Genomic DNA, 17289 nt, shown 5'->3' on the forward strand with positions numbered 1-17289 from the left:
GGATATTATTCAAAACTGTGAGGTAAATTAGCCTCATTCATTCTGATAGGGCTAGATACACTCTATGGCTGTGTGTGCCTTCTTTAATTAACATGCTGAAAAGATGTTCTGATTGGGATTATTAATGAATGCAGTGGAAATGTTTGCTGCTTAGAAGACTTCTGCCACAGACGGTTTACAAACCACCCCCCACCCCGCCTTTTTCTTTTTCCACAGATTCCTTACATGGCTTAACAGATGGAGTATTCATCTTTGAAGCTGTCTCCACAGAAGATAGCAAAACCATACAGGGCTATGATGCGATTGTGGTTGAACAATGGACCGTCCTGGAAGTAAGTGTGGGGTTGGCAGCCCTGCTTCTTTTGTTTAGACAGCAATAGTTTTATCCGCCTGCTCCATCTGACCGTGGGGCTGTTGCTCAGCTGTGGCTTTCTTCTGAGAGGGAGCTGACCTGGTAGGTCCTAGAAGGACCCCCTTAGTCCTTTCATTCCCCTCTTTTCCCACCCCCAGGTAGGGGTGGGCCCCGCTCCTCCCTTTCTGCAGGAAAAGCACATTGTCTGTGCCTGGCCATTTGGTGGAAGGAGACTTGTCTTTCATTAATTTGCATATAACTGACAACTCTAAGTGATATAAATGAGGCCACATAGTTTGTGACCTCCGTAATAATCAGAGCGGCATCGTTGTCAGAGCCAGACCCTGTGGCTCCCTCTGCCAGCTATCCTTAGAGTTATGCACATGAGCTCACTTAATCTTCACAATAAGCCTTTTAAGTAAATAATGTTATTGCCCCTGTTATATAGATGAGGGAACTGAGGCACAGAGAGGTTAGGTCACCGGTCCAAGATTACACATTCAATACTGAAGAATGTATTTGAGAAATGTTGACTCATGAGGCCACCAAATTGCTGTGGGCAGGGGAATTCCTCAAACCATGTTCTGCTGGGACTTTGGAGGAGCTAATTTACTTCTAAGATTCACTAGTGTGTACCTGAAGGGCATTTCTCTAACTATGGAAGCGTGACTTTTTAGCCTAGTCTCTTGTATACACAGCGTCTGGGGGAAGCTATTTGGACAGAGAGAACTGAATTCTTGTTTTTGTCGGGTTTATTTGTTTGCTTTTTTTGTTTTTGTTTTTTGTTTTTGTTTTTTTTTGAGATAGCATCTTGCTGTGTCGATTAGGCTGGAGTGCAGTGGCACGATCTTGGCTCACTGCAACCTCCGCCTCCTGGGTTCAAGCGATTCTCCTGCCTCAGCCTCCAGAGTAGCTGGGACTACAGGCACCTGCCACCAGGCCCAGCTAATTTTTGTATTTTTAGTAAAGACAGGGTCTCACCATGTTGGCCAGGCTGGTCTCAAACTCCTGACCTCAAGTGATCTGCCTGCCTTGGCCCTTAGAAGTGCTGGGATTACACCGTGAGCCACCGTGCCCAGCCATGGGCATAGAGAACTGATTTTTGAACACCATGGAAGAACACAGGATTGGCATTGCTGGGAGGGCCTCTGCCAAACAGGGCTCTCCAGGCCGAGGGAAGACAGGGGTAGATACAACTCTTTGTGAGGAGTGTGGGGCACTGAGACCCACTAGACAGCCAGTGCTTGCCACACCCTTGTGCCTGCCAGAACTGCAAACTCGAGGCAGTCCCTTGCCTGGTTATTGAAGTGGAGATGGGATGGGGCGTGAGTCGGATGTCTCCCGGGACACTATTACTCAGCTTTGAAGCTGCAGCAGTTCCCAGCATGCGTGAAGTGAGGAGCAAGGCTGTTGGGGGCATGCCTGTGTCTGAACAGGGATGAGAAATAACTGCTTGCAAGTGTGATAGTAATGGAGTACCTAAAGGAACTAGAGTCATCAGAAGCAGGAGTTGGAAAGTCACAGCATCCTGGGCTGGTTAGCGAAGGGGCCAGAAGTCATGAGGGAAGTAAGGAACCAGGTGACAACCTGGTGTGAGATCAGCTCCACCAGTTACTCCTGTGTGACCCTGGGGCCCATGGTCTCTCCAGGGTCCATGCTCCTAACTAGAAATGGGATGCAGAGGAAGTAAGGCTCAGTCCAAGATGCCAAACGAGTGTGGGCAGGTCCTGTCACCTCTCAGGACCCTGTCCTTCCTCAGCTGTAGCTGGGCAGGTCACATGGCCCATCACGTGTGGTGGAGTGAAGGCTCCAGGTGGTGGTGAAATATGAAATGCCAAGAGTTGAGGATCTGAAGGACTGAGCAGCCGGCATTCAGTTTGCTCTGTAACATTTGGCTGTTAACAGTAGCGATGCATGGCTGCACCCAAAACATGTGCCTGAGCCGAGTGATTGGCAGACCATGGGGATGTGTGTAAAATTCCTGCTGTCTGTATATTAAAATAGCTGTTAAGGGAGGGCTCTGTGGTTCCTCAAAAAAGATGACTTGATGGCAGTGAGCCAAAATCATCTATAAAATGGTTCTTAAAAATTAGTGTGACTGCAGGACCAGTAGCATCAGCATCACATGGGAAGTTGTTAGAAATGCAGATTCTTGGACCCCACTCCAGATCTGCTGAACCCTCTGGGGGTGGGGCCTGGCAGTCTGCATTTTAGCAAGCCCTGCAGGAGATTGAGGCTCACTCCATTTGAAGAACCAGGGTGGGTATAGATGCCACTCCCATGTTGGAACTGTACCCCACAACGTGATGGATTTGAAAGGGGGGACCCTGGAATTGATAAGGCTGGGAAGGCTCCGCCCTCATAGATGGGATGAATGCCCTTAGAAGAGAGGCTGCAGACCACTGCCTGCCCTTTTTGGCCTTCGACCTTTGATCATGCAAGGACACCTACAGGGCACTATCTATGAGGAATGGGCTTGTGCCAGACATTGAACCTGTTGGTCAGTGTCAAGATGCCTGATCTTGGACTGCTAGCCTCCAGAAATGTGAGAAACAAGTTTCTATTGTTTATAAATTACCCAGCTTGTGGTATATTGTTATAGGAGTAGGAATGGACTGAGACAGAAATTGGTACCAAGAAGTGGGGCTGTTGCTATAACAAATACTTGAAAGTGTAGAAATGACTTTGGAACTGGGTAATGGGTAGATGCTACAAGAGTTTGGACATGCAGGCTAGAAAGAGCCTAGATTGCTGTGAATGGAGTGTTAGGGTGATTCTGTTGAGGGCTCAGAAGAAGAGGAGAGCTGTAGAGAGGGCCTCAGACTTCTCAGAAATTATCTAAGTGTCATGATCAGACTGTTGGTAGAAATACGGACAGTAAAGGCCATTCTGATGAGGTCTCAGATGGAAATGAGGAACAAGGTATTAGAAACTGGAGGAAAGGCCATCCTTGTTATAAAGTGGCAAAGAACTTGGCTAAATTGTGTTCGTGTCCTAGCGCTTTGTGGAAGGCAGAACCAACGAGGGATGAACTAGGATATTTGGTGGAAGAAATCTCTAAGCAAAGTATTCAGGGTGCAGTGTAGCTGTTCTTGGCTGCTGATAGTAAAATGCAGGAAGAGAGAAACAAACTGAAAATGGAGTTTGTAATCAGAAGGGAAGCAGAACTTAAAGATTTGGAAAATTCTCAGCCTGGCTTTGTTGTCAAAAATGAAAAAGTGTATTCAGAAGAGAAAACCAAGGTTGGCCAAGCTACTGTTTGATAGGGAGATTGGTGCTGGTGGAAGGATGCCATATGCTATTCACCAAGAAAATGAAAGAAAGACCTGAAGGCATTTCTGAGATCATCAAGGCTGCTGCTCCCATCAGAGGCCTGGAATGCCAATGCCTGGGGGACAGAACTGTGTCAAAGGAGGTGACTTGGGCATCCTCAGTATCTTCAGGCTCACTGCCCAGTGCCGTCTCAAGTTTCTGTTCCACGTGGTCAGGCTAACACAGCCTCTGAGATTGACATCTCCTGAAAGCAGATGGAGGAGAGATCTTGTGGGAAGACTATACTCCTTGGTTTATGGGCTCCTCTTCCTCTTTGCAGCTGGTGGAAACAACCTTCAGGAGTCAGCTCTTAGGTCACCTCCTGCAGGGTGAAAGACCCCTCCTCTGTGTTCCCATAACTCTCTGGGCATGACTCTATCACAGCTCCTGTTGTACTCTATCAATGTTATTTATTTGTCCACTTTCCTCCCCCCACTGTGAGTTTCTTGGTCTGGGAATATTCATCTTTGTTCTCCAAGGCACTCCAGTAAATGCTTGCTGATTGGGTTGAAGGCTTTTTGGTTCAGCCCAAGGTAGACTAGTGTTTCTCAAAATTGAGCTCGTACCAGAATCACCTGGAGAGCTTTTAAAAACACAGCTATCCAGGCTCTACCCCTATTTCCTATTCAATGGGTGTCTTAGTCTGCTTGGGCTGCCTAACAAAATACCAGACTAGACAGATTAAACAACAGAAATTTCTTTACTCTCAGTTCTGGAGGCTGAAAAGTCCAAGATCAAGGTTCTGTCGGGGTTAGGTTTCTGGTGAGGGCTCTCTTCCTGGCTTGCAGATGGCTTCCTTCTCACTGTATCCTCACATGGCTTTGCCTCTGAGCATGCACAGGTGGGAGGGGACTACTCTGGTGTCTCTTCTTATAAGGACACTAATCCTGTTGGATCAGGGCCCCATACTTATGACTTCATTTAACCTTAATTACTTCTGTAGAGGCCCCATCTCCAAACACAGCCAAACTAGGGTTTGAAGCCTCAACATACACATTGTAGGAGGATATAAAACATTTAGTCTTTAACAGTGGCTCTGAGATGGGGCCCAAGAATTTGCATTTCTAAGACATTTTCAGATAAGCTGATACTGCTGGTGTGGGAACCCCACCTTGGGAATCCCTGTCTTAGGGGAACTAAGTATAGACAGCTCTGTAACCAGCACAGCCCAGCAATGTCCAGTCCAGGACAGGTTCACCCACAGCTCAGCTCTTTGAAGAGGCTCCGTCAGACCCTGACTTGGGCCTGCAGACAGCCCCTCTCCTGCCTGCCCCTCTCTAAGGCTGAGGGTATTTTTCAAACTCTCACGTCTTCTACCCTCTACCAATTTCTTCTTTTCCCCACCCTTTCGGCCTCTAGGAAAGATTTTTCCTTTTTACGGCCTTAGCAGGTCCCTTTTGGCTTCTGGTTAACTGCTTTTCTGGTAACCACAGTCCCCCCAGGCAGGCCTATGATCTCTAGGGCTCTGACCACAAAATGTCCCTGACCAGTTCTTTCTCATGTCTCACAGTGGGGACTGGCCTGTCCCTTTCCTGCTTCATTACTCCTCCTGTGCTGATTCCTCAGCTCTGTGTAGATGTGCCATTCCAATTCCACCTTGTCTCGCTGGCTTCCCTCTCTCTTCATGCGCATGTACACATGCACACGCACACGTGAAAATGTAGTGTGCGGACAGTGCAACATGTCGGCAAGAGAGCGGAGGTTCCAGAGTCTGGCCTGAGTGTGCATCCTGCCTCTCTGATTCCCAGCTGAGTGATGGACTATGTGAAAAGCAAACCACTCCTGCTTTGTTTTTCTATTTTTGGTTGTATAAATGGGGATACTGGTAACTACCTCTCAAAGTTGATGAGAATTAAAAGAGAAAACATATTAAAAAGTTGTGAATGTAGAATGTGGCACATAGTAAGCCCTCACGACATACTGCTTTCTCGGTCAGTCACCTGGTATCATCATGAGACAGATCCTTCCCCCCTTGCCTTCGTCTTATGCTAAAAGCACAGACGAGGTTGAGCTAGGGGACCTGTAGAGTCAAATGCAAACAATTGCATTTTGCTCAGTTGGAAACCTACAGCCTAAAATTAAAGGCAGTTGTAAGATAAATGTCTATCCATAGGGCATTTATAACAGGTATTTTGTTTACTTTCTTTGAGTTTACAGTCTAGTGTGTGAGCAGAAAGGGTAATTCTTGGAAAGGAAAAAACTACATAAGATGAATAGGTAAAGAGCAAGATACAGAAACAGAGACCCTCTTCTTCCCTCTGAATCTGTGTATCTTTGAGCCTGACAGCCCATCAGAGCTTATAGACACCACCAGGTGCTACCTGAGCCATAGAGCCTTTTCCATGTTTATCCCTCTCCCTGGAATATGTTCTAGAACATCAGTGCTTATCGTGAAATTTGGTGCCAAAATGGAACACAAGATAGTAGAAAAAGCACTTATACCTGATGAAACTGGTATGGTGGTGGGTGGGTTAATTGAAAAAGTCAAAAAGACCCAAAGAAAATCAGATTCCTATCTTACACATTTTATTTGAATGTAAAGTATGTAAACACATGTCCATTTGCCAGTCTTTTTGAGTTGAGTGTCTGCTGAAGTAGAGTTCTGCCTCATCTTTCTCATATAAACCAAACCCAAAGTGTGCTAACTACAATGTCCAGTATCAGTTTCTTTAAATATCAATGGAATATGACTGCAGAATCCTTCTGTTTTCATGATTTCTTTCTAGTCCCCTCGCCCAACACACATCTAATTCAGCCACAGTTGTTACTTTTTAGTGATTGTTCTTTGTTGAGTCTCTTCAAGGAATTCAACTTAGTTTTTTGAGAAACAACTTGTTTTTGCACTTAGTTTATATGCTTTTAAATCATTTAAGACATGTAATTAGGATAATGGGTCTAACTTATATAAACACATACAGCTTACCCCTGACATGCTCAGTTGGTGAGGTCAGAAGGGCATGAGCATCCTAGAAAGCAGCTGCTGCCTGCGAGGACTTGACTTCTCTCAGGGTGGACTGGACTTCTGCGAGTACAGCTGCAGGGAGAATGGCTTAGGGCATCATTACAGCCTCTACAACTCCACAGACTTTGTCATGAGGCTCTGGAGTCAGCTCTTCTCCACTTTCTGCCTGCATATTTAATCTTTTGTTAACTCCCATTTTATCTCATACTACTTGCTTCTGCCCATTTCCCCAGCCTGTCAAGACATTTCTGATCATGGTTATATCATCCTTCATTCTGGGGATCTTCCGGCCTTGGCTTCCCTGAAGGCTTCATATGTATAGTGGCTCCTGGCTGGTCTCAATGGCAAACAGACTGGATCAAGGACACAGTCCTTGGCATGCTATAGGAATCTCTCCACCAGTGCCTGACACTAACCCAAACCATTCTGCAGTGGATTCAGGTGGCCCTGTTGTTCCACCTTCCGTTCATCTCTTGTATTTACATGAAAGGCTTGATGAGATGCTTTTCTGTAACTGAAACCTACTCTGGCCTGTAACCCTGTCTCATAATCCTGTGTAACAACACATTAGGTCTCACTTGTTCTTCATGAAGTTCTGCAGGTTTCTGGGGCTCAAGCTTTTGTTTTCAAAGGCTCCCAACCATCTCTTTAAGAATCCACTCTGGGATTTGCCAGGGAGTAACATCAATTTCTATGGTTTCTAGAATTCACAAGGGAGCCAATATTTGTTCTTTTTAAACCATCTGGTTTTTTTCTTTTATTGCCACAGTTTCTCCAAGATAATTATTTTGGTTCTGAGATCATAGTCTTTAGTGCCAAAGACAGCAGTTCTCTGCCTTTTTCCTGTGATAGGGATGATTTTCCTGCAAATAATCACTCCCATGAAAGGCCCAGGAATCAACACCCAAACCCCTCCCAGGCTGCATCTCCATTCTTTCCCACCGCAAAGCAAATCATAGCACAGGTGAGTGCTATGGAGATCAGAATAGCCTCAGATCTATTTTAGCAGCTCTTTCAGTACTTTGACTATTATCAAATTCTTGTGTGCCACTCACCTTGACAGTTACACACCTGTTTACAGAATAGTATATATGGATGACTGCCTTTTCCTTAAAAAAAAAAAAAAAAAAAAAAAAAAGTGGGCCGGGCGCGGTGGCTCAAGCCTGTAATCCCAGCACTTTGGGAGGCCGAGACGGGCGGATCATGAAGTCAGGAGATGGAGACCATCCTGGCTAACATGGTGAAACCCCGTCTCTACTAAAAAATACAAAAAACTAGCCTGGCGAGGTGGCGGGCGCCTGTAGTCCCAGCTACTCGGGAGGCTGAGGCAGGAGAATGGCGTAAACCTGGGAGGTGGAGCTTGCAGTGAGCCGAGATCGCGCCACTGCACTCCAGCCTGGGCGACACAGTGAGACTCTGTCTCAAAAAAAAAAAAAAAAAAGTGATTCATCTCAGCTTGAGCTCATTTAAAATTTTCAAGTTTGCTTCAGAGGGCAAACTGCTAACATCTGCTAACAATTTGAATGCCCACTCCCATCCATGACTCAGCAATTTCATACTTCACATCCATCTCTTCTAAAGAAACAAATGCATGTGTTCACAAGAAGGCACAGACAGGGATATTATCTCAGCATTATTTATAATATCAAAAAAGGTAACAATATTCATGTCCATCAGTAGGGGAATGGTTAAACAAAAGATAATATATTCTTATTATAGATTAGGTCATTCTATATAAGCTGACATGGAACGAATTGCAGGAAATGTTAAACAAGAAAACTAACTTGCAGAATTATCCTGTGATGGTTAATTTTATGTCAGCTTTGCTGGGCTATGGTACTCAGTTACTTGATCAAACACCAATCTAGATGTTGCTATAAAAGTATTTTTAGATGTGATTACCATTCAACTCAGTAGAAGAGTAAAGCACATTACCCTTCATAATGTGAGTGGACCTCATCCAATCAGCTGAAGGCCTTAAGAAAAAAGATTGAGATCCCAGAAGAAGGAATTCAGCCTCTAGATGCAAAACTGCAACATCGACTCCTGCTGGAATTTCCAGCCTGCTGGGCTACCCTGAAGACTTTGGATTTTACATCCTCCACAGTCATGTAAGCCAGTTCCTCAAAATGAATCTTTCTAGATACAAGATAGCCTACTGATTCTCTGTCTCAGGGGAATCCTGAAGAACACAGATACAAATGCTGTGATGCCATTAATGGGGAGAAAACTTCACAGAGTCTCTTAGACTTTAGCCATATCTGTCTCCTTGTAGAAAAGAAAGTAAAATAGTTGAATAATCCCATTTCTATTGTCTTGAACATACTCTTCTTGTGCAACTTCTTGCTTTCAGCGTGATTTTAAACGGCGTGTGTGTATATGTGTGCACACACGCACATATGTAATTTGCATATCTCATCTCATTCTAGGCTGAGGTGCATGTGTGTATACCTCACGCCACCTACACACCTCAGCTCGTTCCAGGCACAACATTCCTCTTCTTTTGGGTTGGCCTCATTTTTGTCACCATCCCTGGAGGCTCAGGTACCCCCTTCTGTCCTTGTAAATTCACACTCATCTATCTCCACAGCCACAGTGGTTTTCCTTAGTTGCCTCCAACTTTTATTTTAGGGTGACATGTCCACCTGGAGCCAGCGGGCCTGTGAGCGTTTCTTGCCATGGGGCCATATTAAACTTTCCCCTGAGCCTCTTCTTGTCTCTGGAGAGGGCCTCTAGTACTCTTCTGCTATTAGGAACTTCACAGAGAAAAGCTTAGTTTGTACAGTTTGTGTTGCCCAGGTAAGTCATTTCCCTTCCCATAATGATGGGGAAGAGATTACGTTTAGAAATAGTGACCCCAAAAGGTCATGATCTGATTATTGAGTCCTGACTTCTGATCTGAAGCTTTGACCCTGTCCTCGGATACTGGAGCCTGGAATGGCTGTCTGTCCCTCTTTTCTCTCTTTTAGTCATTATTTTCCCTCTGCCTCCTCCTTGGCAGCAGCCACTTGCTTGGGCGTTCTGAAATGTATGTGGATTGTGGCAGTGGCAGGACACAGAGATGATGGGCTATTGGACCAAAACTAGCCCTCCTGCTCCCCCATGGGGCAGGTGAGCTAGACTTAATCCATGAAAGAGTACGTAAGAATGAAAACCATTTGAGATCATGGAGATTAGAGGTTCCATAACAGAACTCTCAGGGAACTGGGAAACTCCACAGGCTCAAAGAGAATGACTGCTCTTTGATGCCCAGGAACAAGGATGCAAAGGGGCGTTTGCTGACGCCCCACACATCAAGGAGCCTCGGGAAAAGACAGCCTACAAAGGAAGTAGGAAGGCATTCAAGGCTAATTGTGCCCTGCTGACCAGAAGTGCCCTGGGAGAGAGCAGAGACTGAGCAAGGCCTCCTGGACACAGTGGGCTCCAGCTGGGTACTGGCAGTCAAGTCAGGACTTGAATGGGCTAAGGGATTGAGTGTGGGCGCTTCCTGCTGTGGGAAGTGACAGGAGCAGAGGCCAGCTGGAAGAGAAGGCACACCTATTAATTTTTTTTATAATTAGAACACATAATGGATAATGTGGGTGAGCTCCCAGATGCCTTCAATAATGGATAATGTGGGTGATCTCCTAGATGCCTCTGATAATGGATAATGTTGGTGATCTAGATGCCTCAGCTCCCTTTTTACCATCGTGCTTTCACCTCAAGCAGGCAGCACTTGTGCCTCTTAGCAGAGCCCTGCCCCTGAGCTCCAGGAGCCTGCCCTGCTTTAAGCAACAAGAGCCACAAGTGCCCCTGAGGCAGTCGTCAATGACAGAGGCGTGTGGGTGTATGAAAGCTCTGCTCCCTGGCCTCAGATGGGGACAACTCTGAGCATAACTCACCCCTCAGAGCTCCCCACAGGATCAGACTGAGCCACTGGTCATGGGATGTCCTTAAAACTGCGTCCTGCCTGGGCTGCTGCTACTTTGTAGTCCGACTTCCCCCGCTCCCTCACTGGCAGCACATCCTTAATAAGTTACTTGCACATGAATACTTGTCTCTCAGCGTCTGCTTCTAGGGAGTCTGGCCTAAGAGCATGTGTAAAATAATTCCATTCAGGAATATTATATTGCAAATTGAGATAAAAGTTACTGGAGGTTTTATAATAATTTTAAACAAAATGCTTACAGTGCAAATGTGTATATAGTAAACACTGAATCCTCCTCTCCTCTGACCCTCAGTTCCCTAGTTCCCCTTTCGCAAAGAAAGCTCCTTCCAGAGGGGAGGTGGTATACACACAGAGGTGGGTGTGCCTCTGTATAACAGAGAGGCAGAGGGAGATTTTATACGCATAGAGGTGAAGGCAGAGTAGAGAGTTGAAAATGCTTGAAGATTGGAGTAAAGAGGCCACAAGACAAGGAATGCCAGCAGCCACTAGCGCCGGAAAAAAACAACGATTCTCCCCCTGGCCTCCAAAATGAGCAGGGGCCTGTTTTAACCTTGATTTTTGACCCAGTGATCCTGATTTTGAACTTCTGACTTCCAGAACTGTGAGAAATTTCTACTGTTGTAATCCACCAATTTTGTGATCATTTATTATAGCCACCCTAGGAAATGGATATAACATGCATGGACGTCTTTCCGGGGTCACCCTGTAGGGAGTCCTTGACAGTATGTTTGCATGTAAAGAGTCTGGGGAAGCCTTGCTGGTTGAGGCAAGGGCCTGGACTTCTTGCAATGGGTTGAAAGGAGCCATAGTGGGATTTTCATCAGAGAGCTGTACATTGGGACAACTGGCCCTGGAGAAAGGGCCAGAAAGGGGGATAGAGCAACAGAAGCCCAGGGAAATAGAATAAGGGTGGTGGTCATGGGTATCAGTTGGGTTGCTTTCTACTGTTCATAGCAGGAAATCCGCCTAAAAGTGGCTTAAGCCGTAGGGGTGTTCATCTCATCTCACTGAGCAGGAAGTCTAGAGCAAGATGGAGAGGTTGCAGAGTCAGCTTTTTCAACGGCTTAAAGATGCCACCAGGGACCCAGGTGCTGCCATCTTTCTGTACTCATCCTCAGTCTGTCTGCGGGCCTCTCCTCATGATCCTCACAAGGTTACTGTGGCAATTCTAGGTGTCTCATGCAAATGTGATGACAATGGTGAAGAACAGGGGCAGTTTTTTCCTACGACATGTCCCTTTTTATTAGCAAGTAAAACCTTTCCCAGAAACCCCCAACAGAGATTTCCTCAGGTCTCACTGGCCAGGGTTGAGTCACAGACCCATGCCACTTGTCAAGAGTCATGGTTGTCCAGGCCTGGGGGGTGTCAGTGAGGAAGGAGGCCTGGGCCATCGAGGGGCTGTTGGCTTTGGCAGCCAACAGAATGTGCCACTGAAGGGGACTAGCAGGGCAGGATGCTCCTAGAGGTATTTTCAAGACTGGACTTGTTGACGGTCTGGATAATGAGATGACAAAAGGAAGTGTTTGACCTGTAATCTTTATCTGCACTTTTTTCTTCCATAAACTCAATTGTCCTATTTTCTCAGACATCCATATTTCACTTCATATACAAAATTTAGTGATACAAGTAAGATATACCTTTTTAAAAATTTATCCAGCAAATAAATGTTGAGTTCCTACTGTGTGTCAGGCACTGTGACAGCATGATGAATGGATGAAATTCAGGCAGGAAGGATTGATTCCATTTAGTCAAGGGAAGGAGTGCAGTCATTAAAAATGAATGCCCACCCCCTGGCCTTTCCACATTCATCAATAATTCCTCTTCATTGTCAAGCTTCCTGAGGGGTGCTGGAAGACCTTAAATCACAGAAACCTTTTAAATCTGACGAGGGGAGAGGCAAGTATGCCATTCTGGTGAAGATCATGGGGCAAAGTGAATTTCGATTCTTGCTACAGAGGAAGAAAGGATGAACCAAATGATCACATTTTCAAAATCCTGTGACAAATGCGGTTTAAAATATTCAATGTACGCCACAGAACAAGAAAGAAGTGTATTAGGGTTCTCCAGTAAAAAAAAGAACCAGTAGGAGATTATGCACACACACACAAAGACACAAAGAGATTTATTATAAGGTTTTGTCTCATGTGATTATGGAGACTAAGGAGTCCCACAGTCTGCTGTCTGCAAGCTGGAAACCCAGGAAAGCCAGTGGTATAGTTCAAAGGCCTGAGAGCTGGCAGCTGATGATGCGGATTCCAGTCCAGGTCCCCCAAGCCCTGAGAACCAGGAGCAACAAGGGCAGAAGATGGACATTGCTGTTCAAGCAGTCAGGCAGTGTTAATTCAGCCTTCCTCCACCCTTTTGTTCTGTTCAGGTCCTCAATGACTGGATGATGTTCACCCACATTGGGGAGGGCCATCTGGTCTACTCAGTTGGCCCATTCAAATGCTAATCTTTTCCAGAAACACCCTCACAACATGCCCAGAAATAATGTTTATGCATCCTGTGGCAAGTTAAGGGCTCAGTGTGATAACAAGGGCTATATCTTTAGGTTTTCCCAATGTGTTTGAGATAAGAGGGTGGGAGATAATTCTATCAGAGCTTTAAACACACACACACACACACACACACACACACACACCCTACTTATTATCTTACAGTTTCTGTGGGCCAGAAATCCAGGTGGGCTGAACTGGGTCCTCTGCTGCTTAGGGTCTCAAAAGGCTGAAATTGGATGTCAGCAGAGCTGTCTTCCTTATTAGAGGCTTTGGTGGGGAAGAATCTACTTCCAAGTTCATTTAGGTTGTTGGCCTTGTAAGGTTGCAGGTCTGAGGTCCTTGTTTTCTTGCAGCAGTTATCCAGGAGCTGCTCTTTGCTCCTAGGGGCTGCCCCCATTTCTTATGCTTTCCATGTGGCCCCCTAAAAGAGCTTTTCAGATGCATGAAAGCCACAGATGAAGAGAGGGCAAATGGTTCTCCAGAGATAACTGATGTATATTAAATCAGTGAGCATAAAAGGTTGGAGGGTGTTCTTGTAGTTATGTGTTCACTCATCACCACTCCTTGAAATATGTTCTCTCAAATTCGCCTGGCCAAGGCTTTTAATACAGCTAAATAAAAAGGAAGGGCCTATGGGTGGTGTATAACTGGTTGAGAGGCCGCACTTGGCAACGATGTGCTTTCATTGGAAGGAGGTCTGTCTTCATGGGCTTTCTGATGCCATCCTGTGCCTTGTCCTGTTTCACATCTTTTTCAGGGGCTTGTGTAGGGATCTAGAAGGTAGTGGACCTGAAGAGACCTGATTCTGGGAGGCCACAGAATATCTTGGGTGGCCGTCGAGATCTAAAGAACATGGATGCTCTTGGGCTCCACAAAAGCATTCTAGTTGGGCAAAGGGGAAGGAGGCCAGGTCATGTCTGAGAGTGGGGAAGACTCTGGAGCACCCACCCATGCCAGTGTTAACCAGAGCTGCTTGTTCTGAATGTATCTGTTTTACATGTTGTTTCTAAATCAGATTATAGTTGATGCTTAAAGGAAGCATCCTACTAAAAAAAAAAAAAAAAAAAGAAAAAAAGAAACAAAACAACCTTGAAAATTACTGATCTAATCCATTTCGTTTTTTGAGTAGGTTTTCCAGCTTAAACCCCTCCAATCTCTTACCTCTTAGTATATGAATGTTGGACTAAAACCAGTCCAATAAATGTAATAGGAATACATTTAAGTATCAACAAATTGCATTTAAGCTCAAAAAAGTCAATAATATAGAATGGCGAATACCTGATTTGACAATAATTCCAAAGAAAAAGAATTCCAAAGAAAAAGGCCAAGAATGTCTCTACTGCTTCCCTCCAAGTGCTCTGGGCTGTGACCCAGTGAACATTTCCAGATCACAGCCCGTGTTTCTTTGGGCTCACTCTCTGCTGAGACCCTGCTCCACCTCCGATCTTCACTTTTGAGGCAGTTGCTCGCCCTTTCCAGCCCAACCGTAATGCCACCAGCTTTGTGGGGCCATCTATAAGACTATCAACTGGCTTTGCTCTCCCTTCCTTTTTAAACAACCACATTTCACCTTACCTAGGAATTACTGAAGTTACCAAATTGCTATGCAAACTCCTTGAGTCAGGGACCAGCCGATCCTTATATTCATGGTTTCTGGATCCAAATTAGTTCCTTTTGTGTTGCAGTTTTTTTTTTTTTAAACAAACATTGATTGAATAAATAATTGGATGAAGTTAGCACTGCTTAGAAAAGATATCTTTGACCAAATTTATGAAAACACATGCATGAAGGACTTCTCCCTCTTTTCTTCAGTCTAGTGCTGGCTGACTTGGAGTCTTAGGTTCCACCATGACCACCATATTTGATGAGAAACATGAACAGACTCTAGGGTACAGGTGAGAGTGACAGTGACAGGGGAGACACCTGGAAATGGTGGGAAACAACTGGACATGTTTATCTTGGAGGAGGAAAAAACAAGGGCTATCAGGTAGCCGGCTTCCTCATATCTTTGAAGGGCTGACTTATGAGAAAGGAAGTAGACTGTTTTTGTTGGTTGTAAGGGAAACACTAGGTCTAATTGGAGAGTGTTATGTGGAACTCTTCAGCAGAGGAAGTGGCTGGGGCCTCGGATTGTCAACTCCCAGATGCTGGTGTGACTCGGATATTCCATCACCACTAATTGCAAGTGATGTTTTAGGCAGGAAGGACTAGCGCAATGGTTCCCAAACCTTGGTAGTCCTCAGAATCACCTGAGGACTTATTAAAAATTCACATTCTGGCTGGCTAGTTCATGCCTGTAATCCCAGCTCTTTGGGAGGCTGAAGTGGGAGGATTGTTTAAGCCCAGGAGTTCAAGACCAGCCTGGGCAACATAGTGAGACCTTGTCTCTCTACATTAAAAAAAAAAAAAAAAAAATTAGCTGGGCATGGTGGTGTGTGCCTGTATTCCCAGCTACTCAGAGGGGCTGTAGTGGGAGGCTCACTTGAGCCTGGTAGGTTGAGGCTGCAGTGAGCTAAGATCATGCCATTATACTCCAGCCTGGGTGACAGAACGAGAATTCTGTCTCAAAAAAATAACAAAAAACACTTTGGGAGGCTGAGGCAGGCAGATCACGAGGTCAGGAGATCGAGACCATCCTGGCTAACACGGTGAAACCCCGTCTCTACTAAAAATACAAAAAATTGGCCCACCATGGTGGCAGGCACCTGTAGTCCCAGCTACTCGGGAGGCTGAGGCAGGAGAATGGTGTAAACCTGGGAGGCGGAGCTTGCAGTAAGCCGAGATTGCGCCACTGCACTCCAGCCTGGGCGACAGAGTGAGACTCCATCTCAAAAAAAAAAAAAAAAAAATTAAAAAAATAAATAAATAAATATGCATTCCCAAGTCACTCTGCCTCCCTGGAGACTCAAAGTCAGAAGGTCTGGGGGTGGGATTAGGGATCTGCATGTAAAAAAATTCAGCCAGGCCCAGCAGCCACTGGACTAGAGGTCCACCCTGACCCTTCCAACTTGAATAAGCTGAGCATGCATGTTGACACACTGCTTTTAAATCAGTGGCCTCTTTAAACATCCTTTTGGGGTGAAGTGGCAAATTGGACTTGGCAAATTAGACTTAAGGATTGAGAACTAGTCTAGTGAGGGCAAGAGGCCTCTGCTTTCATTCTTATAACTTTTTTTATTTTTATAAAAGTGATCCATGGACACTTTCTCAAAATGTTAAACATAGTTACCATATGACCCAGCAATTCCACCCCTATATTTAAGAGAAGTGAAAACATATGTCCATATAAAGACCTGTGTATATTAATGTTGATGGAGCTTTACTTGTAATGTCCAAAAAAGTAGAAACAATTTAAATGTTCATCAAATGATGAATAAACTATGGTATATCCGTATAATGGAATATTATTTGGCAATAAAAAGGAGTAAAGATATATGCTACATATATGAACCTTGAACATACGCTAAAGTGAAAGAAGCCAGTTGCAAAAGACCACATATTATATGAATCCATTTATATGAAATACCCAGATTAGGCAAGTGCATAGAGACAAAAAGTGGACTTGTGGTTGCCTAGGGGTGGGTGGGGGAAGAGGGGAGTGACTGCTAATAGGTACAGGGTATTGGTGTGGGGGGTGATGAAAGTGGTCTAAACTTAGATTGTGGTGATGGTTGTACAACTCTGAATATATTATAAACCACTGAATTGTTGGCTTTAAATAGGTGAATTTTAAGATACTTCAATTATATATCAATAAAGATGTTGAAAAAAGTGACACGTGGTCATTAAAGATAATTTAGAAAATACAGGTAGAGAAAAGAAAGCAAAATAAACCCCAACTTTCAGCATCACTAGAAGATAGCCGCATAACATCTTAGGATAATCCTTCCTGTGTATATTCTGTCTATATTTGCATACTTTTTACAAAAATGATATCATACTCTTCATACTGTTATACATTTGGGTATGTAACTGTATCCTGAAAATGTTCCTGTTATTAGGCTTTTACTTCATTATTTTTAACGGCCATAGAATACTTTAATTTATGAACAATTTTATTTTAATTTATTTAATTAGTTTTCCATTGGTGGGTTTTTGCTGACTTCAATTTTCTTGCTCTTATAAACCATTAATATTCTTTAGCAATATCACTGTAATTCATGTCAGTTTTGATTCAAGGTCCTTACTTTTTTTAGAAAAATAAACTTTCTATTTTAGAGTAGTTTTAGGTTCATAG

At 44.6% G+C, this 17289-nt stretch overlaps 1 protein-coding gene across 6 annotated transcripts in view; it reads left to right on the plus strand.

Moving 5' to 3' along the window:
• The window catches only part of RFTN1 (raftlin, lipid raft linker 1), a 204481-nt gene that overhangs the window by 161980 nt on the left and 25212 nt on the right, over nucleotides 1-17289 (plus strand). For all 6 annotated transcript variants that reach the window (XM_023207354.2, XM_023207349.2, XM_023207351.2 and 3 more), the window contains one exon: nucleotides 217-332. In XM_023207354.2, the coding sequence (XP_023063122.1) occupies nucleotides 217-332 (116 nt within the window). The remainder of the gene's footprint in view (nucleotides 1-216; nucleotides 333-17289) is intronic.

The sequence above is a fragment of the Piliocolobus tephrosceles genome, chromosome 2, assembly GCF_002776525.5.
Source record: "Piliocolobus tephrosceles isolate RC106 chromosome 2, ASM277652v3, whole genome shotgun sequence".
In the NCBI taxonomy this organism is placed as follows: Eukaryota; Metazoa; Chordata; class Mammalia; order Primates; family Cercopithecidae; genus Piliocolobus; species Piliocolobus tephrosceles.